This window comes from Ranitomeya variabilis, chromosome 4, assembly GCF_051348905.1.
Source record: "Ranitomeya variabilis isolate aRanVar5 chromosome 4, aRanVar5.hap1, whole genome shotgun sequence".
Lineage (NCBI taxonomy): Eukaryota > Metazoa > Chordata > Amphibia > Anura > Dendrobatidae > Ranitomeya > Ranitomeya variabilis.
The window spans coordinates 48,117,109-48,144,280 of record NC_135235.1 but is presented as its reverse complement, the minus strand read 5'-3'; the positions used below and the strand labels follow the sequence as shown (position 1 = coordinate 48,144,280).

The following is a 27,172-nucleotide window of genomic DNA, read 5'->3' as shown; positions in this document are numbered from 1 at the left end:
ATACAGCACAGAGCACAGCCCACAGATAACTATATACAGCCCACAGTAGTATACAGCACAGAGCACAGCCCACAGAGTACTATATACAGCCCACAGTAGTATACAGCACAGAGCACAGCCCATAGAGTACTATATACAGCCCACAGTAGTATACAGCACAGAGCACAGCCCAGAGAACTATATATAGCACACAGTAGTATACAGCACAGAGCACAGCCCACAGAGTACTATATATAGCACAGAGCACACAGTAGTATACAGCACAGAGCACAGCCCACAGAGAGCTATATACAGCCCACAGTAGTATACAGCACAGAGCACAGCCCACAGAGAGCTATATACAGCCCACAGCAGTATACAGCACAGAGCACAGCCCACAGAGTACTATATACAGCCCACAGTAGTATACAGCACAGAGCACAGCCCACAGAGTACTATATACAGCCCACAGTAGTATACAGCACAGAGCACAGCCCACAGAGAGCTATATACAGCCCACAGTAGTATACAGCACAGAGCACAGCCCAGAGAACTATATATAGCACACAGTAGTATACAGCACAGAGCACAGCCCACAGAGTACTATATATAGCACAGAGCACACAGCAGTATACAGCACAGAGCACAGCCCACAGAGAGCTATATACAGCCCACAGTAGGAACCAGAAACACATGGGCTACTTGCACACTGAACAAGTCTGTAGGAACCTGTTCACACCACCAGAAAACTTGAAGACACAAAAAAGCACAGTGAGGTCAAAAATACTCTGTTGTAAAAAAATCACAGTAATAAGCAAGTGCTAGTCAAAAGATGTAAAGAAAACAGGGTATTTAGTTGATACGTTTTTTTGCAAAAAAATGTATACTAAGCTGCTCCACCAAATCGCCAAGGTATACCCTTATAGAGCAGTCCTAACTAATGTATGCAATCCCTATCTGATGTATTTAAAACCTGATTATCTGTATAGTACCTGTATAAGCAGGGTTCAGAGAGAAAAAAATATACATGTGGACATGCAGGATGGAACAGCTTAAATGCAAATGACCCACAGAGGAGTGGTGGACTCCCCAGTCTTGTAGAAACAAGAGAACAATTATAGAACCAGAAACACATGGGCTACTTGCACACTGAACAAGTCTGTAGGAACCTGTTCACACCACCAGAAAACTTGAAGACACAAAAAAGCACAGTGAGGTCAAAAATACTCTGTTGTAAAAAAATCACAGTAATAAGCAAGTGCTAGTCAAAAGATGTAAAGAAAACAGGGTATTTAGTTGATACGTTTTTTTGCAAAAAAATGTATACTAAGCTGCTCCACAGCAGTATACAGCACAGAGCACAGCCCACAGAGAACTATATACAGCCCACAGCAGTATGCAGCACAGAGCACAGCCCACAGATAACTATATACAGCCCACAGTAGTATACAGCACAGAGCACAGCCCACAGAGAGCTATATACAGCCCACAGTAGTATACAGCACAGAGCACAGCCCAGAGAACTATATATAGCACACAGTAGTATACAGCACAGAGCACAGCCCACAGAGTACTATATACAGCCCACAGCAGTATACAGCACAGAGCACAGCCCACAGAGTACTATATACAGCCCACAGCAGTATACAGCACAGAGCACAGCCCAGAGTACTATATACAGCCCACAGCAGTATACAGCACAGAGCACAGCCCACAGAGTACTATATACAGCCCACAGCAGTATACAGCACAGAGCACAGCCCACAGAGTACTATATACAGCCCACAGTAGTATACAGCACAGAGCACAGCCCAGAGAACTATATATAGCACACAGTAGTATACAGCACAGCCCACAGAGTACTATATATAGCACAGAGCACACAGTAGTATACAGCACAGAGCACAGCCCACAGAGAACTATATACAGCCCACAGTAGTATACAGCACAGAGCACAGCCCACAGAGAGCTATATACAGCCCACAGCAGTATACAGCACAGAGCACAGCCCACAGAGAGCTATATATAGCACAGAGCACACAGTAGTATACAGCACAGAGCACAGCCCACAGAGTACTATATACAGCCCACAGCAGTATACAGCACAGAGCACAGCCCACAGAGTACTATATACAGCCCACAGCAGTATACAGCACAGAGCACAGCCCACAGAGTACTATATACAGCCCACAGTAGTATACAGCACAGAGCACAGCCCAGAGAACTATATATAGCACACAGTAGTATACAGCACAGAGCACAGCCCACAGAGTACTATATATAGCACAGAGCACACAGTAGTATACAGCACAGAGCACAGCCCAGAGAACTATATATAGCACACAGTAGTATACAGCACAGAGCACAGCCCACAGAGTACTATATATAGCACAGAGCACACAGCAGTATACAGCACAGAGCACAGCCCACAGAGTACTATATACAGCCCACAGCAGTATACAGCACAGAGCACAGCCCACAGAGTACTATATACAGCCCACAGTAGTATACAGCACAGAGCACAGCCCAGAGAACTATATATAGCACACAGTAGTATACAGCACAGCCCACAGAGTACTATATATAGCACAGAGCACACAGTAGTATACAGCACAGAGCACAGCCCACAGAGAACTATATACAGCCCACAGTAGTATACAGCACAGAGCACAGCCCACAGAGAGCTATATACAGCCCACAGCAGTATACAGCACAGAGCACAGCCCACAGAGAGCTATATATAGCACAGAGCACACAGTAGTATACAGCACAGAGCACAGCCCACAGAGTACTATATACAGCCCACAGCAGTATACAGCACAGAGCACAGCCCACAGAGTACTATATACAGCCCACAGCAGTATACAGCACAGAGCACAGCCCACAGAGTACTATATACAGCCCACAGTAGTATACAGCACAGAGCACAGCCCAGAGAACTATATATAGCACACAGTAGTATACAGCACAGAGCACAGCCCACAGAGTACTATATATAGCACAGAGCACACAGTAGTATACAGCACAGAGCACAGCCCAGAGAACTATATATAGCACACAGTAGTATACAGCACAGAGCACAGCCCACAGAGTACTATATATAGCACAGAGCACACAGCAGTATACAGCACAGAGCACAGCCCACAGATAACTATATACAGCCCACAGCAGTATACAGCACAGAGCACAGCCCAGAGAGAACTATATACAGCCCACAGTGGTATACAGCACAGAGCACAGCCCAGAGAACTATATACAGCCCACAGCAGTATACAGCACAGAGCACAGCCCACAGAGAACTATATACAGCCCACAGCAGTATACAGCACAGAGCACAGCCCACAGAGAACTATATACAGCCCACAGCAGTATACAGCACAGAGCACAGCCCACAGATAACTATATACAGCCCACAGCAGTATACAGCACAGAGCACAGCCCACAGAGAACTATATACAGCCCACAGCAGTATACAGCACAGAGCACAGCCCACAGAGAACTATATACAGCCCACATCTCTTCTCTTCCTCCCCTCACCTCCTCCGAGAATGGCCCCACAGTCCAGAAAAAAAAAAAACTCTCCTCACCTCTCCTCGTGCCCAGCGTTGCTTCCTGGTTCCTGCTCCTGTCTCAGCAGCTGCAGTCTGCCCGGGACACAGCAGGTGCGCGATGATATGACGTCATCGCGCACCCGCAGTGTCAGAGGCAGAGCGGGGAATGATGGGAGAGGAGCGTCTGTAGACGCTCTCTCCTCCATCGTTGAATGCGACGGCGGGGGCGGCGGATTGAGCGGCCCACCACTGGCACCGGCCCTTCTGGCATTTGCCAGAAGTGCCCTATGGCCAGTCCGGCCCTGGAGATATGTAATGACTGACAGTCCGCTATCCTGATCTACATGTCTCACACTGGTAACTCCCTTTTAATTTATAATAAGCTCTGGAGGCAGATTCTCGGGGAGATCTATATCCGGCCCATGATCTTAACAGCTTATTTACATTTTACGAAAAACATGGATTACTCTGGAATAAGACATCGGATCGCAGATATTGTATTACTTTATTCATCTTTCTTTGACCTACATACTGCAGCTAAGTCCCTATTTAGGTGAACGGGAGCTGAGCTGCAGTACCCCTGAACTGCCACTACACATTGTACGTAGCTGTGATGTTCCAGCAGGAGCTGCACACAGCTGATAGATGGGGGCTGCTGAATCTCGAACCCCCACAGATATAATATTAATGAACTATCCTAGGCATCATTATGTTTGTCCTTGACTTTAAGAAAAGATGGTTCAACATTGTTGGGTTTTTTTTTCATAAGGAATATAACTAATTTCTAAAACAGAAGTGACAGGAGAGGTGACGGCTCCTCTTTAAGTCGTATTGTCTGACCAAGATTTTGGGATGCAAAATCCTGAAACATACTGAGAACACAAGGAGCCTTTTTTGCGCGCTGACACATTCTCAGAAGACTTGGATGACTTTCCTGCACATTCTTTGAAAGTAGAAAGAAGATGAAAGCACAGCACAGAGCCAGGGGGGACACAGATGAGAGCTTGAAAAATCCCTTTAAACAGATGCCAGAATATGATAATCAACAAATGCAGCGAGCGTGAGTGCAGCACAAGGAGTCACGGCCTCACCCTGCATTGCCGAAAGTGCTGATCTACAAACACTGACGTAACAGAAGTATGCGGCACCCAAAGATGTGGTTTCTGGAAGAATTCATATCCGTCAGTGGCAGCCAGAAGAGCGATAGGTTTACTTATAATAGAGATCTACAGATGCTTCTCACAAAATTAGAATATTAGCAAAAAGTTAATTTATTTCAGTTCTTCAAAACAAAAAGTGAATCTCATATTATATAGAGTCATTACCCACAGAGTGATCTATTTCACGTGTTTATTTCTGTTAATGTTGATGATTATGGCTTACAGTCAATGAAAACCTCAAAGTCATTATCTCAGTAAATTAGAATACTTTATAACACCAGCTTGAAAAATGATTTTAAAATCCGAAATGTTGTCCTACTGAAATGTATGTGCAGTAAATGCACTCAATACTTGGTCGGGGCTCCTTTTACATCTATTACTGCATCAATGCGGCGTGGCCTGGAGGAGATCAGCCTGTGGCACTTCTGAGGGGTTATGGAAGCCCAGGTTGCTTTGATAGCAGCCTTCAGCTCGTCTGCATTGTTGGGTCTGGTGTCTCATCTTCCTCTTGACAATACTCCATAGATTCTCTATCGGGTTAAGGTCAGGCGAGTTTGCTGCCAATCAATGACAGTGATACTGCTGTTTGTAAACCAGGTATTGGTACTTTTGGCAGTGTGGACAGGAGCCAAGTCCTGCTGGAGAATGAAATTTCCATCTCCAAAAACCTTGTCGGTAGAGGGAAGCATGAAGTGCTCTAAAATTTCCTGGTAGACGGCTGCGCTGACTTTGGTCTTGATAAAACACAGTGGACCTACACCAGCAGATGACCTGGCTCCCCAAACCATCACTGATTGTGGAGACTTCATACTAGACCTCTCCAGCAGCTTGGATTGTGGCCTCTCCACTCTTCCTCCAGACTCTGGGACCTTGATTTCCAAATGAAATGCAAAATTTACTTTCATCTGAAAACAACACCCTGGACCACTAACAATAGTCTGGTTCTTTTCCTCCTTGGCCCAGGTAAGAAGCTTCTGGCCTTGTCTATTGGTCATGAGTAGCTTGACACAAGGAATGTGACACTTGTAGCCCATGTCCTGGATACGTCTGTGTGTGGTGGCTCTTGAAGCAATGACTCCAGCAGCAGTCCACTCCTTGTGAATCTACGCCCAAATTTTTAAATGGTCTTTTCTTAACAATCCGTTCCAGGCTGCGGTTATCCCGGTTGCTTGTGCACCTTTTTCTTCCACACTTTTTCCTTCCACTCAACTTCCCATTAATATGCTTGGATACAGCACTCTGTGAACAGCCAGCTTCTTTAGCAATGACCTTTTGTGGCTTACCCTCCTTATGGACTGTGTCAATGACTGCCTTCTGGACATCTGTCAGCAGTCTTCCCCATGATTGTGGAGCCTACTGAAACAGACTAAGGGACATTTTTAAATGCTTAGGAAGCCGGGTGTTTGCTGTGCTGTGCTGTCATGTGCATGACAGTGCGGCAAACACCACTTCTGATTGCCGGTAAAATCATTACTGATGGTCAGACAGCTACAGTTACTACACTGTCAAATGTCAGTGTGAGCCAGCAGCTGTGATCAGAGGTATAAAGTTTATTTCCGGTCACTGGTGTCGGCTGAGGGGACTACTGCTCCCATCAACCTACACCTGCTGCCGCTAATAACAGTGAGAGCAGGAGAGGCTGATGGGAGTATTCATCAGCCAGCACCTGCTCTTTAAATAATTTTTTTTTTTTTTTAAAGGTGTGGGTACCGCTGTATTTTTAATAACCAGCCAGGCAAAACTGATAGCTGGGGGCTGCAACCCTCAGCTGTCAGCGTTAGCAAGGCTGGTTAACAAGAATAGAGGGGTCCCCACACCATAATTTTTAATTATTTAAATAATTTAAAAAAACAGCGTGGGCCCCCCCACTTTTGACAACCAGCCAAGCTAAAGCAGACAGCTGGGGCTGGTATCCTCAGGCTGGTAAGGGGCCGTGGATATTGCCCCCAAGCCTAAAAATAGCAGCCGCTCCAGAAAAGGCGCATCAACTACAGGTGACTGAGCTGCTGCGAGTACAGACTCACTGACCGACAGTGACGTCATCGAGGTTACCACCGGTCACTGAGGCTGTGTTCCCAGCCGGGCCAGTGAACTACAGGGACCTTGGTGATCACTGCAGTTCAGGGTCTATGATTTCCGAAGTAAGCCAAAGTAGAAAGTAAGACCAAAGTTTTATAAAAATAAACATGAGCCAAATGTATTATCCTGCATGAAAGTCTGTGATAAATTTGATGCATTTTTATACTGTCGGGTCAAAGGTTGCATATTACACATGACTAGTAAATCAGTCCCTTTAAGTGCAAAGTGCGAGGGCCAATGGTCCAGGTAATGTCAGGGATTCATTCTGTTGCATTCAAGGTGACTTGAAAGAATGCACTTTCCACTTTTAAAAAAATAAAAATACAGTAACTTTTACCTTCAGCAGGTAGGCCAACAATAGACAAGGACACCGTAAGCAAGGAACAGTTGCAACTCCATTCTGCTGCAAAAACGTTGCATTTTCTCCAATTTAAACTTAACTAAGAACAGCCATAATCCAATAGAAATAATTGAATAAGAACTTTTCCCATTCCATGGCTATTCAAGCAATTACTAACTTGGAACAAAGCATGTAATTATCGTCTAGCACAAGCAAAATAACCAGCATTTACTTATTTCCCTGCCATTGAGAGGCAGCAATTACATTGTACAATGGAGGCTCCAGTGAAAGTGTCTGTGCAGCACCTAGTGGTCTCTCAGGGTACTGCAAGTCGACATGTATTTGCAATTGTTGGCTTTGCAAAGTTGTCGCAGAAAGTTACTCTTTTGCTTATAGAAAATGAAAATCAGAACATGAATAATAGACAATAGATTAATTTTATGTATATAATGTAGTGGAGGAAAACTTTTAAAGCTATGTTCCCTCGATGAGTTTTTGGTGAGGTTTTATGTGCAACATCGAAAACTCATCAAAAGTTCATCATGGGAACATAGTCATCAAGGAAATTGTCAAAAAGCTGCTGTTGATGGATCTGGTATTGGTTCGTAATGTCTATATGCTATTGCCAGTGTGCACTGCCCGTCTGCTGCTTCCTAACCCTATAAACATGCAGCATTTTTGGACCTTGTAGAAAGAGCAAATTTTTGCGATTATCACTTTTTCATGGGCCGAGTCATATTGTAATGGCACAATTCTGATATTTCTGAAATACTAATATTTTTTTTTTTAGGAGGAGGATTCCTCTGTAGTTTTTTGGGTGGGTTGGTTCACTTTACGGCATTTACGTGTAATATAAATGATATGGTCGTTTTATTCTACAGGTCGATTATGACAATACCAAATTTCAAAACTTTGGAGCAGATACAGTCATAACCAAAAGTGTTATAAACTTTGAAATTGTTCCAGAAAATGAAGTATTTCTCCAAGAAACTTATTGCATTTACACATATTTTGTTATACACGTTTATTTCCTTTGTATGTATTGGAACAACACAAAAAAGCAGAGGGAAAAAAAGGCAAATTGGACATAACTTCATACAAAACCCAAAGAATGGTCAGGACAAAATTGTTGGCACCTTTCCAAAATTGATGAAAGTTTGCAATGCAGGATAGTTTGGATTGTGGATAAGAAGCCACAATGAAGTTCCACAGAAATTCCTGCAGGCTCATGTGGCGCCCCTGAGGGTTCTGTCGCCACAGAGGTACTGCACCTCAGCCAGAGGTGTGGTACTCCACTCTCGGGTAAGGAGGGGGCACTACCCGGGACTCACACATGTGCATCCAAAACGACACTGCTCCCAGCTAGGGGGAGAGGCCCCAGCTCTGGTAGGGAGTGGTGTGACAGTTGGAGAGAAAGTTGTGAGTGGGGAGGAGTTGATTGGAGCAGATATGGAGAGAAAAGCTTCTGAGAGAAGGAAGGAAGGGGTCCTAGGGGCCAGGGAAGTGAGGAATCCACCCTGGGCACCCGAATCCACGCCGAACATAGTCGGTTGAAAGGACCAGGTGGAAGTGGGGGGAACCGGCCCCAGGCTAGTGGAGGAACTACAAGGTTCAGCTAGCAAGCCGGTGGCTGTGGCATCTGTATGAGCTACAGCCACATCCACACACATTCGCCGAAAAGGCAGCCACATAGGATCAAGGTGACCAGGACGTCGCCCGACAGGATCCGAGGCTGCAGGCTTGGGACACTGTGTGTGAGGTGCAGGGCAAGAGGGCAAAGCCAGTGCAGAGAGACGGCCAGGAAAGGCACATAAGAAAGGGGGTCTTGGGAAAGTGAACCCCAAATTACCTGAGAGCTGGCTGGACCACAGACCCGGAGAACACAGCACTTGGCTGGGGACTGCATGTAAGAACTGTGAGTAAAGTGTGGAAATTGCCCCCTGCTATGTCCTCTGAATTTTTACTGCTTCACCTGCCCTGCACTACAACATTCACCATCATTGACTTTAACTCATTAACTGCCCTGGGGCCTAGTTCTACCCGTGAAGAGCTGTAACATCTCTGCTGCGTCATCAACTGCCCCATGTACCTGAACCGCAGCGTTGGCCATTTCCTTATTGCTGAACACCACGGGTGGCGTCACGAACAAATCCCCTATAAACTTTATTCCCCTTCATCTCATAAATTTTATTGGACGCCTATGGCCACGGACCGGGTCACTGCTGCCGTGACAACCCCCTGAAGAACCGTCGAACCCGGCCCGAGTACCCCACGATCCTGGTGGGCACTCCACTCAAAGTGCATCAGTGTCAGTGCAAAGTATCCGTTGACATTTGAATGAAACACTATGGCAGGAGACCAGGAGGACCTTACTGCTGACACAGAGACATAAAAAACTGGACTGCAGTGTGCCAAAATCTACACGAGTAAGCCAAAATCCTTCTGGGAAAGCATCATGTGGATAGATGAGACCAAGATAGAAATTTTTGGATAAGCACATCATTCTACTGTTTACCGAAAACAGAATGAGGCCTAAAAGAAAATAACACAGTACCTACAGTCAAATATGGTGGAGGTTCAAAGATGTTTTGGGGTTGTTTTGCTGCCTATGGCACTGGGTGCCTTGACTGTATGCAAGGCATCATGAAATCTGAGTATCACCAACAGATTTTGGGTCGCAATGTTGTGTCAGAAAGATGGATTTGCGTCCTTGGTCATGGGTCTTCCAGCAGGACAATGACCACAAACATACCTCACGAAGTGCCCAGTAATGGATGGAGAGAAAGCTCTGGAGAGTTCTGAAGTGTCAAGTAATGAGTCCATATCAAAATCACATTGATCACCTGCAACCCGGAAACAAGTGGAAATCCCCTTGGCAGGTCAGGTTGGGAGCCTTTCACTATGCGCTGTTTTTCTGGTCCCTTGCTCCCTGATGTTTGCTGGCAAGGTGCTCCTTTCTCTCCTGGGACAGTACCTGCACGGTAGGCAGCTTGAGCTGTTCTCTTGGGGTCTCAGGCACGGTGACTCCAGGCTCTGACTGCTGCTGTACCTCAGGTGTTGTACGGGCAGTTTACGTATAGTTCTATGCCCTCTGGTTCTGCTGTGGGGCTTGCAGCTCCCCACAGCCTCGGGCTCCCGGTGCCCGGTTTCTGCGCTCTGGCTCCTAGGAGGCCCAATCACGGCCTCCTTGAGCCCTTAATCTCTCATCTGCTCCTTTTCTGTCTCTTGTCTCTCTCAGACAGAATGACTCCTCCTCCAGATCAGGATGGATATAGGGAGGCTGCCCTAAAACCGGGTTTTGAGCTCCCCCTCCTGGCCTGGAGTCAGAAGGTGTTATGTGCAAGATTACCTGCCAAAGGGATCCCACCTGTCTCCAGGCATGACATTACCCTCCCCGAGTGGAAGGCAACACCACTGTGGTACCCGAACTCCTGGGGTGCCACATGTGCAACCAAATATTAAGTTGAATTCAGGCCTGCAAACAAGCGGTGGACACCGCGTTTTCCATACCAGCACATCCCGCTATCATCCACCTCCGGTGACCATTTTACAGGACCCGGTCTCACAGTACCAGTAGGCCACTATAAATTAAAGATAACTCTAATACTCGGGCTCTTGGTCAGAAGACATAACTTCCTGTGGACACAGGTCTCTTACCCATTACCTTACACCGACTAATAAGAGCAATTGAAACAGTGTGACGCAACCCCATATACTTGGTGACCTGACAACACACAGGACGTTTCCCATATTAATCCAGGAACAATTCTCTGCGGTTCCAACCTTAATACGGACAATACAGTAGCAGTTTGTGTATTGACGAAGGTCGATTTACGACCGAAGAAGGTCAATTTACGACCGAAATGTTCACTTTGACTGCAAATAAACAAATTTCAAATCATCACACGTTCAGAAGTTGAGTGCCAAATTTTATTCATTATTATTAGGGTGCTTTCACACTAGTGTCGTACGACGCACGTCGCAATGCGTCGTTTTGGAGTTTTTTCTCCATACACTTGCATTAGCGACGTATTGCGACGGATTGCCACACGTGCGACAGATGCGTCGTGTTGTGGCGGACCGTCGGCACAAAAAAAGTTACATGTAACGTTTTTTTTGTGCGTCGTGTCCGCAATTTCCGACCGCGCATGCGCAGCCGGATCTCCGCCCCCTCCTCCCCAGACATCACAATGGGGCAGCGGATGCGTTGTAAAACTGCATCCGCTGCCCTCGTTGTGCTTTTTTTTCACAGTATGCGTCGGTAAGTTGGCTCGACGCATTGCGTCGTGCGTCGTACGATGCTAGTGTGAAAGTAGCCTAACTCTGGTGTGGGAACCTATTTGAGCACCAACACAAGTTGTTCCGCGATATAATTTACATTGATTATTTAGTGACCCAACTCCTTTTAAAATTCTGCACCGCCGCCATCATTGTGTGGGCAACGCGTGCGCAATGGGAGCTGACGTTCTGTGTGAAATTCACATACAACAATATTATTTGTAAAGGATAAAAAAGATTTTTTTATTTCTTCTTGTTCATATCTTTTTTTCTTAACCTTTCCCATTTTTCTTAGTCCCATTTGACCACATGATCACTCAGATAATACACTGTCATACTTCTGCACTATAGTTGTCAGTACAGCACCTCTGGCGGATCTAATAGGAGTACAGAGCCCTTACAGTACATTAAGCCCCTCAGAAATCTCATGCACACACATTGGGTTTTTGTTTGATCAATATTTTGTGCTTTGCAGCATTTTTTTTACATAGGGAATGTCACTTCTTTCAGCGTTTTTGCTGCGTTTTTTCAGTGTTTTTCACCCATTGACTTGAATGGGTGGTGAAAAAACGCTGCAAATACGCTAGGTTGACTCTTCGTGCAGCGTATTTACTGCAGAAAAGTCAAGGAGAGCCAGATGTGACGTCACACTCGGCTCTGCTACATCTAGATGGCAGGCTGCACAATGCGTTCATGCAGCCTGTTATACAGCAGCGGATCCCCCCATTCAAGTGACTGGGGGGTCCGACATTAGTGTTTGACACGCTCTCATATGCATGACAGCACAGCAAACACCACTTCTGATCGGCGGGGAAATCATAACCCCCGGTCAGAGAGCCGCGGCTCCCCGCTATCAGAAGACAGCGGGAGCGATCAGCTGTGATAGGAGGTATAAATTTCACGTCCGATCACTGGTGTCAGCTGATGGGACTACTGCTCCCATCATCTGACACCTACAGCCGCTAATTACATATAAAATAATAATAAAAAAAAAAACGGCATGGGTTCCCCCCTAATTTTGATAACCAGCCAGACAAAACTCACAGCTGTCAGCTTCAGCAAGGCTAGTTATCAAGAATAGAGGAATCCTCACACTTTTTTATTATTAAATAAATAATTTAAAAAAAAGGCACGGGGTCCCCCCCATTTTTGACAACCAACCTTGCTAAAGCTCACAGCTGGGGGCTGGTATTCTCAGGCTGGTAAGGGGGCCATGGATATTGCCCCCCCCAGCCTAAAAATAGCAGCCCGCAGCTGCCCAGAAAGGGCGCATCTATTAAATTCAACAATTCTGGCCACTTGCCTGAAGTGGTGGCAACCTATTGTAAGGTGACATTAAGCCGGCTTAGTAATGGAGAGGCGTCAATAAGACACCTATCCATTACTAATCCTATAGATAAAGGGTAAAATAAACACACATGCAGAAAAAAGTCTTGAAATAAAACACCACACAGTTTTACCATTTTATTGTTCTGCCATTCCAAAGCGAAGCCCTCGATCTTCTGTAATAAAAATAAAATAAAAAAGCAAAAGTATACTCCCTGATCCGTCGTAGTCCGATATAACGAGCTTACAACCGGAGCGCTGCTAATGCGATCACCACCGGCTGTAAGTGACTGGGGAATGAATGAGACGGAGCAGGCGCAGGCTCAGTAAGGAGCGGTGACGTCACCGAGCCTGCGCCCGCTCACAGCCTGACCGGAGGTAACCTCTGCACCGTGGGAAAAGGATATATCTATTCTATTCTATCAATCTATCTATTCAATCTATCTATTCTATCTACAGGAAGTTGTTTTCTTTTCTCTGTGTGCACTCAACTTTATTGGCATGCACAAAGAGAAAAAAAAAAGCATAAAAAAACGCACCAAAAGATGCACCAAAAGACGCACCTAAACCTGCGTTTTTGGCGCAGCTTCTTTCCTGCCAAGATGATCAGGTTTTGCTGCAGAAAAAAAAAGCATAAATCAACTAAAGTCCTAAAAAATTAAAGGGGGCACTTCAAATAACTATACAACCAAATCCCATCCAGTTCATTACAGGGACAAAGAAGAGATCCCACAAAATTTTTTTTATATAAAATCAATATTTTATTTAGTCACATGTGACAATATAAAAACCACAATAAAAAGCAAAATACCGTCTAGAGGACGCCAGGTATACATAAAGAAAAATTCCCCACACAAAGTAATCACATATAAAGAAAGTCCCAAACAATGGTAAGTCCCAGAAAACATGCCCTATCAGTAGCCTGAAAAGCCTGTGTTATAATTAACATACAGACCAATATCTGCAGACGCTACCTCTCTATATTGGGCCCCCGGAAGAAGCTGGCGGCGAAACGCACGTCGGGGTGAGGGGACGCCAGGACCATCTACGCTATAGGTAAATACTACTTCACTAAAAATCTAGAATTTACTATTTTATGTTATAGTCCAACATGTTCCAGGCCTTATAGTACTCTTCAATATAGAGAGGAAGCGTCTGCAGATATTGGTCTGTATGTTAATTATAACACAGGCTTTTCAGGCTACTGATAGGGCATGTTTTCTGGGACTTACCATTGTTTGGGACTTTCTTTATATGTGATTACTTTGTGTGGGGAATTTTTCTTTATGTATACCTGGCGTCCTCTAGACGGTATTTTGCTTTTTATTGTGGTTTTTATATTGTCACATGTGACTAAATAAAATATTGATTTTATATAAATTTTTTTTGTGGGATCTCTTCTTTGTCCCTGTAATGAACTGGATGGGATTTGGTTGTATAGAAAAAAAAAGCAGCAAACATGCCCTGTATGAACTTGCCCTTAGGCTGCCGTCACACTAGCAGTATTTGGTCAGTATTTTACATCAGTATTTGTAAGCCAAAACCAGGAGTGGGTGATAAATGCAGAAGTGGTGCGTATGTTTCTATTATACTTTTCCTCTAGTTGTTCCACTCCTGGTTTTGGCTTACAAATACTGATGTAAAATACTGACCATATACTGATAGTGTGACGGCAGCCTTAGAGTTACGTCTGATCCTGGCCATTGTTAGATTGTTAGCTATAGTATATGGCATTGTACGTGTGTAAGCCTGCAGTGCTGTAATTGTGCGGCGCAGGTTGTCAATGGGTTAAACACTTAGCCTAGAATTTAATTTTAAAATGTAACTGAAATAAAATGTGCCCAGTGTTCCGCAGTCTGCAGCATTTATGGAAGCTCCAAAAATAGTTATATAGAAATCTTGCTGAAAACACAGGCGTTAGTTCCCTCCTGAGGGGCGATCTAATAACCATGTATAAGTATATAAGGGGACAATACAAATATCTCGCTGAGGATCTGTTTATACCAAGGAAGGTGACGGGCACAAGGGGGCATTCTCTGCGTCTGGAGGAGAGAAGGTTTTTCCACCAACATAGAAGAGGATTCTTTACTGTTAGGGCAGTGAGAATCTGGAATTGCTTGCCTGAGGAGGTGGTGATGGCGAACTCAGTCGAAGGGTTCAAGAGAGGCCTGGATGTCTTCCTGGAGCAGAACAATATTGTATCTTACAGTTATTAGGTTCTGTAGAAGGACGTAGATCTGAGGATTTATTATGATGGAATATAGGCTGAACTGGATGGACAAATGTCTTTTTTCGGCCTTGCTAACTATGTTACTTTAAGAGGGAATGCTGTATTATGTCTGTTCTCCCATAACAGACAGAGCAGTTGGGGAGAACTTCTGCTGCAGTCAGTTGTCTCAACTCTATAGACAAGTTAGGATCAAAAACTTTGTAAAAGCAGCAGAATGCATCAATACAGCCCATATACTGCATGGATCTATAGAACATTGCACACGGTACACAAACTAAGGGCAGGGAGTTATCTAGAGGGAAGGACGAGGCAGGTCATGTATGCAGAAACAGTATGGGGAGGGGGCATGTATGTATGTTGTGGTTCTGGTGCTGTATTTCTGTACTGTTGGTGGTTCTGGTGCTGTATTTCTGTACTGTCAGTGGTTCTGGTGCTGTATTTCTTTACTGTCGGTGGTTCTGGTGCTGTATTTCTGTACTGTCGGTGGTTCTGGTGCTGTATTTCTGTACTGTCAGTGGTTCTGGTGCTGTATTTCTATACTGTCGGTGGTTCTGGTGCTGTATTTCTGTACTGTCGGTGGTTCTGGTGCTATATTTCTGTACTGTCAGTGGTTCTGGTGCTGTATTTCTGTACTGTTGGTGGTTTTGGTGTTGTATTTCTGTACTGTTGGTGGTTCTGGTGCTGTATTTCTGTACTGTCAGTGGTTCTGGTGCTGTATTTCTGTACTGTCGGTGGTTCTGGTGCTGTATTTCTGTACTGTTGGTGGTTCTGGTGCTGTATTTCTGTACTGTCAGTGGTTCTGGTGCTCTATTTCTGTACTGTCGGTGGTTCTAGTGCTGTATTTCTGTACTGTCGGTGGTTCTGGTGCAGTATTTCTGTACTGTCGGTGGTTCTGGTGCTGTATTTCTGTACAGTTGGTAGTCCTAGTGATGTATGGCTGTATGGTTATTGTTTCTGATCCTGTACACATTTAAAGGGAATCTGCAATGTAAAATAACACTATTAACCTGCAGATATAGAGTTAATCTGGTGTTCTGACACCGCATGGCTGCTGCACTGAAAGCCCTGCTGCCCGGAGGAAATGAACTCTATTTCTCCCAGCAGGCTCATCCTTTCAGTCATCGGAATGGTGCCAAAACAGTGTCAGTCACCACTCTGTGCATAAAGAGTGGCGGCTGTAACCGAACACTGACTGACAACAGGCTCAGCACAGATACACTGTAGAGCAGGCTGTCAGTCAGTGCAGCCTGTGGTTACAGTCACCGCTCTATACACAGGTTCACAGCATTATTTTACATGACAGGTTCCCTTTAACAATCCATAACTTGTCAGATAACGAGACACATGTCTACGTTAATAAAGTTTTGTGCCGTCTGATGAGGGTTACTACATTTGTATTTATGCTAAGAGCATTAATTATACAATTAAGCACTGCAGCATGCCAAATCCTAACACTGTGTAATATACGCAATGTCAGGATTGGATTCTGCTTGCAGCTTCTCTTGAAGCAGGGTCTGTAACTTTTCTCTGAACACTGCATATAACGAGGGGGGAGAAAATTGAATGTTTGCCCTCGGAGCAGGAAAAGCTAGATTCACCTCTGTCTTATATGATGTCTTATATACCAATTTTTCACGGACGCTGCGGACAGTCAGAAAGAAATAATGCCATTGTGTACAAACCATCCAGAGATCACAAACCAATCTGCTCAATATAAAATAAACACAGGACATAATTTAAATATTAATTTAATCGCATGTAAAGCCTGAAAAAATAAGTATCTGTGAGTTAAGAATAGCTTCATTCTGCCAGGAGCTCTTTCTGACAAGTGCAGATTTATTCCTTTAGTCCTTGTATTCAGTGCATTTATGCCAAACATATGTTTCCAAGTTAATTAAATAAGTAGTAACACCTTTACAAGGAGACTGATGATGCACATGAGCCGGTATAATCAGTGTTTGTCCACATAGGCAATTTTTGGCACAATTCTTTGACTGCAATTCCAGCATGTCAACACTAGGGGGCTGCTGCTCATTTCTATCTGATGCATGCAATTCCAACATCAGGCCACTGGATGTCAGAGCTTCCCCATACGTACAACCAGTCATGCAGCAGAGTACAAAAATCAATACATCAGTTACTGATTGGATCGTCTCGCTACGTCTCCCACAAATAAGCTCTGTCTGCAAGCAGCTCAGACAACTTCTGGTTGTAGGGCCGATAGAAATCAATCAGAATCTGTCTAGTTGGAGGAAGCATAGGACCCAAGCTGCAGTCTTGAGGCCGGCGGCTGTTTGAGGCTTGCTTGTGCGTTACTGAGGCCTCCTGTTCTCCACTCAAGGGCCCTGCAAGTATGAAAATATCATTAAATGCAATTGTCAGATCTCCTACATTCTCATCCAGCATTGTCCATGCTCTCATCTTGGCAAGAGCAAACATGGCCGTGCAGATGAAAATAACATTCCTCACTGTTGTCTGCCATAATCCCAACATTCTAGGCAGCTGTAGAGGAGGATAAGGTTACGCGTCAGAGTGGGAACCGCTCCGAGCTCTGAAATAGTTGTTATAGCTTCTCTGGGGTCTGAGCTAGTTGGAGGAGACGGTCTGGGGTCTGAGCTAGTTGGAGGACATGGTCTGGGGTCTGAGCTAGTTGGAGGACATGGTCTGGGGTCTGAGCTAGTTGGAGGAGACAGTCTGGAGTCTGAACTAGTTGGAGGAGACAGTCTGGAGTCTGAACTAGTTGGAGGAGATGGCCTGGGGTCTGAGCTAGTTGGAGGACATGGTCTGGGGTCTGAGCTAGTTGGAGGAGACAGTCTGGAGTCTGAACTAGTTGGAGGAGATGGCCTGGGGTCTGAGCTAGTTGGAGGACATGATCTGGGGTCTGAGCTAGTTGGAGGACATGGTCTGGGGTCTGAGCTAGTTGGAGGAGACGGTCTGGGGTCTGAGCTAGTTGGAGGAGACGGTCTGGGGTCTGAGCTAGTTGGAGGACATGGTCTGGGGTCTGAGCTAGTTGGAGGAGACGGTCTGGGGTCTGAGCTAGTTGGAGGAGACGGTCTGGAGTCTGAACTAGTTGGAGGAGACGGTCTGGGGTCTGAGCTAGTTGGAGGACATGGTCTGGGGTCTGAGCTAGTTGGAGGAGACAGTCTGGAGTCTGAACTAGCTGGAGGAGATGGCCTGGGGTCTGAGCTAGTTGGAGGACATGCTCTGGGGTCTGAGCTAGTTGGAGGACATGGTCTGGGGTCTGAGCTAGTTGGAGGAGACGGTCTGGGGTCTGAGCTAGTTGGAGGACATGGTCTGGGGTCTGAGCTAGTTGGAGGAGACAGTCTGGAGTCTGAACTAGTTGGAGGAGATGGTCTGGGGTCTGAGCTAGTTGGAGGACATGGTCTGGGGTCTGAGCTAGTTGGAGGACATGGTCTGGGGTCTGAGCTAGTTGGAGGAGACGGTCTGGAGTCTGAACTAGTTGGAGGAGATGGCCTGGTGTCTGAGCTAGTAAGAGGACATGGTCTGGGGTCTGAGCTAGTTGGAGGAGTTGGCCTGGGGTCTGAGCTAGTTGGAGGAGACGGTCTGGGGTCTGAGCTAGTAGGAGGACATGGTCTGGGGTCTGAGCTAGTTGGAGGAGATGGCCTGGGGTCTGAGCTAGTTGGAGGAGACGGCCTGGGGTCTGAACTAGTTGGAAGAGATGGCCTGGGGACTGAGCTAGTTGGAGGACATTGTCTGGGGTCTGAACTAGCTGGAGGAGATACCCTGATTGGTATTTCTATTTGGGGTCTTTTCCTCTAATTGATTATGACATTTTTGTCCCCTATACGGCTGCACAGGTCACACATGGTATGCCCAACCCCAATACTAGAGCAAGCACAGAACTCACCCAGATTTAGGAATCTGTACACAAGCCTCATGCTCTGCGTGATATTCGCTGCGTGATCTTCCAGGCGGAGTATGAGAAATTGATCCGGATCAAACACAGATAACCAGTCCCATAAATATACCACATAGAGACCAACCTGAAGACGTACCTGGGGAAAACAGGACAAGAACAATGTAAGATTATTGCTAAAAAAAACACACAAAAAACTGCTCCAGAGTAATAAAGAACAGCTAAAACTATTTCATTATTACTACAAAATACTTTATTATTGCATTTCTGATTTTTATAATGTAATAAATCATTTATCCCACAATTTTGTACCACTCGCCACCACCAGGGGGAGCTCTTGCACATTCATTTATACAGCTCATATTAACCGACAAAGAAGCTATATGAACGTTAATGCCATGAGCTCCCCCTAGTGGCAGCAGCATGTAACCACTGTGACCCGAAAAACATATATTTTTATTTTTCGATCGTAGGGGTTTTTAATTCCATTTTCTATACATAATTATGGTGGCGACAATCTTGTCTGATCGTGTCTTTATAGTATTTATCCACTTAGCCAACAGGAAACAATAGTCTGGGAGATGTTCTTTGACTTCTGTATGAGATTCTTGCGGGCATGCTCTGTGACCTCTGCACAAGGAGAAGGAGTGGAGCTGTGACTATTGCCTATTGTGATTGGTGAATTTTGTGTTATCAGCTTTGTATAGAAGATATGTAATCTTGCCTGTGATGATAATGAGATGAGACTGCTGAAAAGTCTTCTGTAAAGACCAGGAAATATATGTGTATTATTAATGTGAGTATTTTAAGATTTTGGGATTTTTTGAGATTTTTTATTCTTTGAATATAGTGACATTTAAATTTACAAAACAAAGTGTCAAGGGTATAATAAAAAAATAAATAGAATAAAAACTATATTAGATTATAAATTATCAGCTCTGTATGGAGGTTATTGTAATCATGCCTGTGATGATAATGAGACTGCTGAAAAGTCTACGGTAAAGACCAGGAAATATGTGTAGGCATTTTAAGAATTCTTTTTTATTATTTTAATATAGTGACATCTAGATTTACAAAACAAAGGGTCAAAAATGTATTAAAACTAAATAAAAAATTATATTATTTTTTTTGCACATACTTTTTTGCATTTTTATTCAAGCTCCTGCAACTTTTTGAAAACAGCTGGATGGGAAGGGACATGGTCGAATACGACCATATAAATATATTCAAATTTATTCTACAAAAGTGGCGTAAAATGAAGACAGAGATGGTCCCTGGTTCACACGTCTTTCTACAGCGCACACTGCATTAACACAGTAGTCATATCTGGTAAGAAAAAAAATGCCAAGGATGGGGAAGAGGTGGGCTTCATTACCGGTGATTATAATGGAGGTGTAATTAATGGGCCTTCCTGATACCACAGGAGCAATACTCCAAGCCATGGGCAGCCCGTCCACCTCTGTATAGGAACCATCCGGCTCCTCCGGGGGCTCGGTCAGTTCTTCTCATATCCTTCTTATCCTACAGTTGCAATCAAAATGATTCACCCCCCAATGCAAATTAGGATAATTAGCAGAATTTGTGCAGAATTTGGAGAAAACACTGGTTATATTAGTTGTGTTCAGTGTTCTACATGGTTCTCGTTTGGTTGGTTAATTGTAAACGGTAGAATGTTTGCAAAACAAGAAACTGTTGCCCCCATTAACATAGATGTGTTTTGCAATCCATACACTTCACATACATGGGAATTAGGGAACTGCAATATCAGCAATGTCCTACTAATATAATGTTGCAAGCAGGAAATTAAAATTATAACTAGAGAAAGGGAAGTTCCCTCTCCCTACCACAGTCCTGCCGATTCAGTCATCAGAAGAGCGGCTGATCCAGTGTTACCTGCTCTATATAGAGGTGTTAACAGTCATTGTACAAGAGTAGGTGAAGGTGAGCTGTGACAACACAATACCCACTGTTATGGACCTGGTGGTTAGGTGCACCCGGAATGACCTGTTGGTTAAACTAGAAATCGGGACAAGCTCTGGGGAAGTGGGAACTCTGCTGACCGCAAACCCTACTCCTATCACACACACTAGAAATAGCCGTGGAGCGTACCTAACTCTCCCTAGACGCCTCTTCACCGCCTAAGAGCTAACTACCCCTAAAGATAGAAATAGAAGCCTTACCTTGCCTCAGAGAAATTCCCCAAAGGAAAAGGCAGCCCCCCACATATATTGACTGTGAGTTAAGAGGAAAGTCACAAACACAGGAATGAAACAGGTTTTAGCAAAGGAGGCCAGTCTTCACTAAATAGTCAGAGGATAGAAAAGTGAACTATGCGGTCAGCACAAAAACTACAAAAAACCATGCAGAGTATGCAAAAGGACCTCCACACCGACTCACGGTGTGGAGGTGCAACTCTGCACCCCCAGAGCTTCCAGCTAGCAAGGAAATATCATGATAGCAAGCTGGACTAGAAATTAGCAGTACTAAGAAATATATTCAGGAAGCAGTAACAACAAATGAACTAGCAGGGACTTAGCTTCTGCTGGAGTAGACAGGTCATCAGAGAAGTCCAAGAGAGATCTGAACCAATACTGAGACATTGTCAGCTGGCATGAAGTAACGATCTGAGTGGAGTTAAATAGAGAAGCCAGCATAGCAATAAACGAGGGCAGCTGAGAGCCAACCTCAAGGACCAGCAGTTCCACTCAAAGCCACCAGAGGGAGTCCAAGGACAGAACTCACCAAAGTACCATTCATGACCACAGGAGGGAGTCCGAGAACGGAATTCACAACAGTACCCCCCCTTAAGGAGGGGTCACTGAACCCTCACCAGGACCCCCAGGCCGATCAGGACGAGCCAAATGAAAGGCACGAACTAAATCGGCAGCATGGACATCGGAGGCAACAACCCAGGAATTATCCTCCTGACCATAGCCCTTCCACTTAACCAGGTACTGAAGCTTCCGTCTTGAAATACGAGAATCCAAAATCTTCTCTACCACATACTCCAACTCCCCTTCGACCAACACCGGAGCAGGAGGATCAACGGAGGGAACCATAGGCACCACATATCTCCGCAACAACGACCTATGGAACACATTATGGATGGCAAAAGAAGCTGGAAGGACCAAACGAAATGACACAGGATTGAGAATTTCAGAAATCTTATAAGGACCAATGAAACGAGGCTTAAACTTAGGAGAAGAAACCTTCATAGGAACATAACGAGAAGACAACCAAACCAACCAAATCCCCAACACGAAGTCGGGGACCAACACAGCGATGGCGGTTAGCGAATCGTTGAGCCTTCTCCTGGGACAACGTCAAATTGTCCACTACGTGAGTCCAAATTTGCTGCAACCTGTCCACCACAGAATCCACACCAGGACAGTCAGAAGGCTCAACCTGCCCTGAAGAAAAACGAGGATGAAAACCAGAATTGCAAAAAAAAGGCGAAACCAAAGTAGCCGAACTAGCCCGATTATTAAGAGCGAACTCAGCCAATGGCAAGAAGGTCACCCAATCATCCTGATCAGCAGAAACAAAGCATCTCAGATAGGTTTCCAAAGTCTGATTGGTTCGTTTGGTTTGGCCATTTGTCTGAGGATGGAAAGCCGAAGAAAAAGACAAATCAATGCCCATCTTAGCACAAAAGGACCGCCAAAACCTAGAGACAAACTGGGAACCTCTGTCAGACACAATGTTCTCCGGAATGCCATGCAAACGAACCACATGCTGAAAAAATAGTGGAACCAAATCAGAGGAGGAAGGTAATTTAGGCAAGGGTACCAAATGGACCATCTTAAAAAAGCGATCACAAACCACCCAGATGACAGACATCCTTTGAGAGACAGGAAGATCTGAAATGAAATCCATGGAAACATGCGTCCAGGGCCTTTTCGGGACCGGCAAGGGCAAAAGTAACCCACTGGCACGAGAACAGCAGGGCTTAGCCCGAGCACAAGTCCCACAGGACTGCACAAAAGAACGCACATCCCGCGAAAAGGAAGGCCACCAAAAGGACCTAGCCACCAAATCTCTGGTACCAAAAATCCCAGGATGACCAGCCAACACCGAACAATGAACCTCAGAAATAACTCTACTAGTCCATCTATCAGGGACAAACAGTCTCTCCGCTGGACAACGGTCAGGTCTATCAGCCTGAAACTCCTGCAGCACCCGCCGCAAATCAGGGGAGATGGCAGACAGAATTACCCCCTCTTTGAGAATCAGGCACAAAACTCCTAGAAAGGGCATCAGCCTTCACATTCTTAGAACCAGGAAGGTATGAGACCACAAAATCGAAACGGGAGAAAAACAGTGACCATCGAGCCTGTCTAGGATTCAACCGCTTGGCAGACTCGAGATAAGTCAGATTCTTGTGATCCGTCAAGACCAACACGCGGTGCTTGGCTCCCTCAAGCCAATGTCGCCACTCCTCGAATGCCCACTTCATAGCCAGCAACTCCCGATTGCCAACATCATAATTACGTTCAGCAGGCGAAAACTTTCTAGAAAAGAAAGCACATGGCTTCATCACAGAGCCATCAGAACTTCTTTGAGACAAAACAGCCCCTGCTCCAATCTCAAAAGCATCCACCTTGACCTGAAAAGGGAGTGAAACATCTGGCTGACACAACACAGGGGCCGAAGAAAAACGACGTTTCAGCTCCTGAAAAGCCTCAACGGCCGCAGAGGACCAATTCACCACATCAGCACCTTTCTTTGTCAAATCAGTCAAAGGTTTAACCACACTAGAAAAATTAGCGATGAAGCGACGGTAAAAATTAGCAAAGCCCAGGAATTTCTGAAGGCTCTTCACAGATGTAGGTTGAGTCCAATCATAAATGGCCTGAACTTTAACAGGATCCATCTCGATAGTAGAAGGGGAAAAAATGAAGCCCAAAAATGAAACCTTCTGAACTCCGAAGAGACATTTAGACCCCTTCACAAACAAAGAATTAGCACGAAGGACCTGAAATACCATTCTGACCTGCTTCACATGAGACTCCCAATCATCCGAAAAGACCAAAATATCATCCAAATATACAATCATGAATCTATCCAGATATTTCCGGAAGATGTCATGCATAAAGGACTGAAACACAGACGGAGCATTAGAAAGCCCGAATGGCATCACCAGGTACTCAAAATGGCCCTCGGGCGTATTAAATGCTGTTTTCCATTCATCGCCCTGTTTAATACGCACAAGATTATACGCCCCTCGAAGATCTATCTTGGTGAACCAACTAGCCCCCTTAATCCGAGCAAACAAATCAGACAGCAGGGGCAAAGGGTACTGAAATTTGACCGTGATTTTATTGAGAAGGCGGTAATCTATACAGGGTCTCAGAGAACCATCCTTCTTGGCCACAAAAAAGAACCCTGCTCCCAACGGTGACGAAGACGGGCGAATATGCCCTTTCTCCAAGGACTCCTTTATATAACTCCGCATAGCGGCGTGTTCTGGCACAGATAAATTGAAAAGTCGGCCCTTAGGAAACTTACTACCAGGAATCAAATTAATAGCACAATCACAATCCCTATGAGGAGGTAGGACACTGGATTTGGGTTCATCAAATACATCCCGGTAATCCGACAAAAACTCAGGGACTTCAGAAGGAGTGGAAGAAGAAATTGACATCAACGGAACATCGCCATGTACCCCTTGACAACCCCAACTAGACACAGACATTGATTTCCAATCCAATACTGGATTATGAACCTGTAGCCATGGCAAACCCAACACGACCACATCATGCAAATTATGCAACACCAAAAAGCAAATATCTTCCTGGTGTGCAGGAGCCATGCACATGGTCAACTGAGTCCAGTACTTTGGTTTATTCTTGGCCAAAGGCGTAGCATCAATTCCCCTTAATGGAATAGGATACTGCAAAGGCTCCAAGGAAAAACCACAGCGCCTGGCAAACTCCAAGTCCATCAAATTCAGGGCAGCGCCTGAATCCACAAATGCCATAACAGAATAGGACGACAAAGAGCAAATCAGAGTAACAGACAAAAGAAATTTAGGCTGTACAGTACCAATGGTGACAGACCTAGCGAACCGCTTCGTGCGCTTAGGACAATCAGAGATAGCATGAGTGGAGTCACCACAGTAAAAACACAGCCCATTCTGATGTCTGTGTTCTTGCCGTTCAGTTCTGGTCAAAGTCCTATCACATTGCATAAGCTCAGGCCTCTGCTCAGAGGACACCGCCAAATGGTGCACAACTTTGCGCTCGCGCAAACGCCGATCAATTTGAATGGCCAAGGACATGGATTCATTCAGACCAGCAGGCGTGGGGAACCCCACCATAACATCCTTAAGGGCTTCAGAAAGACCCTTTCTAAAAATTGCTGCCAGGGCACACTCATTCCATTGAGTGAGCACAGACCATTTTCTAAACTTCTGGCAATATACCTCCGCTTCATCCTGACCCTGACACAAAGCCAGCAAGATTTTCTCTGCCTGATCCACTGAATTCGGTTCGTCATAAAGCAATCCAAGCGCCAGAAAAAACGCATCTACATTATGCAATGCAGGATCTCCTGGCGCAAGGGAGAATGCCCAGTCTTGAGGGTCGCCACATAACAAAGAAATAATAATTTTTACTTGCTGAATGGGGTCACCAGAGGAGCGGGGTTTCAAAGCAAGAAACAGTCTACAATTATTTTTGAAATTCAGAAACTTAGATCTATCCCCAGAAAACAAATCAGGAATAGGAATTCTAGGCTCTAACATCGGATTCTGAACTACATAATCTTGAATGCTTTGTACCCTTGCAGTGAGTTGATCCACACAAGAGGACAGACCTTGAATATCCATATCTACACCTGAGTCCTGAACCACCCAGAGGTTAAGGGGAAAAGAGAGACAAAACACACTGCAAAGAAAAAAAAATGGTTTCAGAACTTCTCTTATCCCTCTTTTGCGATGCATTAACACTTTGTGGGCCAGCTGTACTGTTATGGACCTGGTGGTTAGGTGCACCCGGAATGACCTGATGGTTAAACTAGAAATCGGGACAAGCTCTGGGGAAGTGGGAACTCTGCTGACCGCAAACCCTACTCCTATCAAACACACTAGGAATAGCCGTGGAGCGTACCTAACTCTCCCTAGACGCCTCTTCACCGCCTAAGAGCTAACTACCCCTAAAGATAGAAATAGAAGCCTTACCTTGCCTCAGAGAAATTCCCCAAAGGAAAAGGCAGCCCCCCACATATATTGACTGTGAGTTAAGAGGAAAGTCACAAACACAGGAATGAAACAGGTTTTAGCAAAGGAGGCCAGTCTTCACTAAATAGTCAGAGGACAGAAAAGTGAACTATGCGGTCAGCACAAAAACTACAAAAAACCACGCAGAGTATGCAAAAGGACCTCCACACCGACTCACGGTGTGGAGGTGCAACTCTGCACCCCCAGAGCTTCCAGCTAGCAAGGAAATATCATGATAGCAAGCTGGACTAGAAATTAGCAGTACTAAGAAATATATTCAGGAAGCAGTAACAACAAATGAACTAGCAGGGACTTAGCTTCTGCTGGAGTAGACAGGTCATCAGAGAAGTCCAAGAGAGATCTGAACCAATACTGAGACATTGTCAGCTGGCATGAAGTAACGATCTGAGTGGAGTTAAATAGAGAAGCCAGCATAGCAATAAACGAGGGCAGCTGAGAGCCAACCTCAAGGACCAGCAGTTCCACTCAAAGCCACCAGAGGGAGTCCAAGGACAGAACTCACCAAAGTACCATTCATGACCACAGGAGGGAGTCCGAGAACGGAATTCACAACAACCCACCGTTTACAATAGGTGATGTCACAGCTCACCTCCTCCTCCTGTACAATGACTGATAACACCTCTATATACATTAGATAACACGGGATCCATCATTCACAATAGGTGATGTCACAGCTCACCTCCTCCTGTACAATGACTGATAACACCTCTATATACTGTAGATAACACAGGATCCACCATTCACAATAGGCGATGTCACAGCTCACCTCCTCCTCCTGTACAATGACTAATAATTACACCTCTATATACTGTAGATAACACAGGATCCACCATTCACAATAGGTGATGTCACAGCTCACCACCTCGTCCTGTACAATGACTGATAACACCTCTGTATACAGTAGATAACACAGGATCTACCACTCACAATAGGTGATGTCACAGCTCACCTCCTCCTCCTGTACAATGACTGATAACACCTCTGTATACAGTAGATAAAACAGGATCCACCATTCACAATAGGTGATGTCACAGCTCACCTCCTCCTGTACAGTGACTGATAACACCTCTATATATAGTAGATAACACAGGATCCACCATTCACAATAGGAT

General features: G+C 45.1%; 1 protein-coding gene across 1 annotated transcript in view; it reads right to left on the bottom strand.

Annotated features, from left to right (window-relative positions):
- Window positions 1–16,673: 16,673 nt before the first annotated feature.
- The window catches only part of CHST15 (carbohydrate sulfotransferase 15), a 72,447-nt gene continuing 61,948 nt past the window's right edge, over window positions 16,674–27,172 (bottom strand). The window contains exons 7-8 of the mRNA XM_077257054.1: window positions 18,812–18,959; window positions 16,674–17,288 (exon numbers count right to left, since the gene is read on the bottom strand). Coding sequence (XP_077113169.1) covers window positions 17,101–17,288; window positions 18,812–18,959 — 336 coding nt within the window. The 3' untranslated portion in view covers window positions 16,674–17,100. The remainder of the gene's footprint in view (window positions 17,289–18,811; window positions 18,960–27,172) is intronic.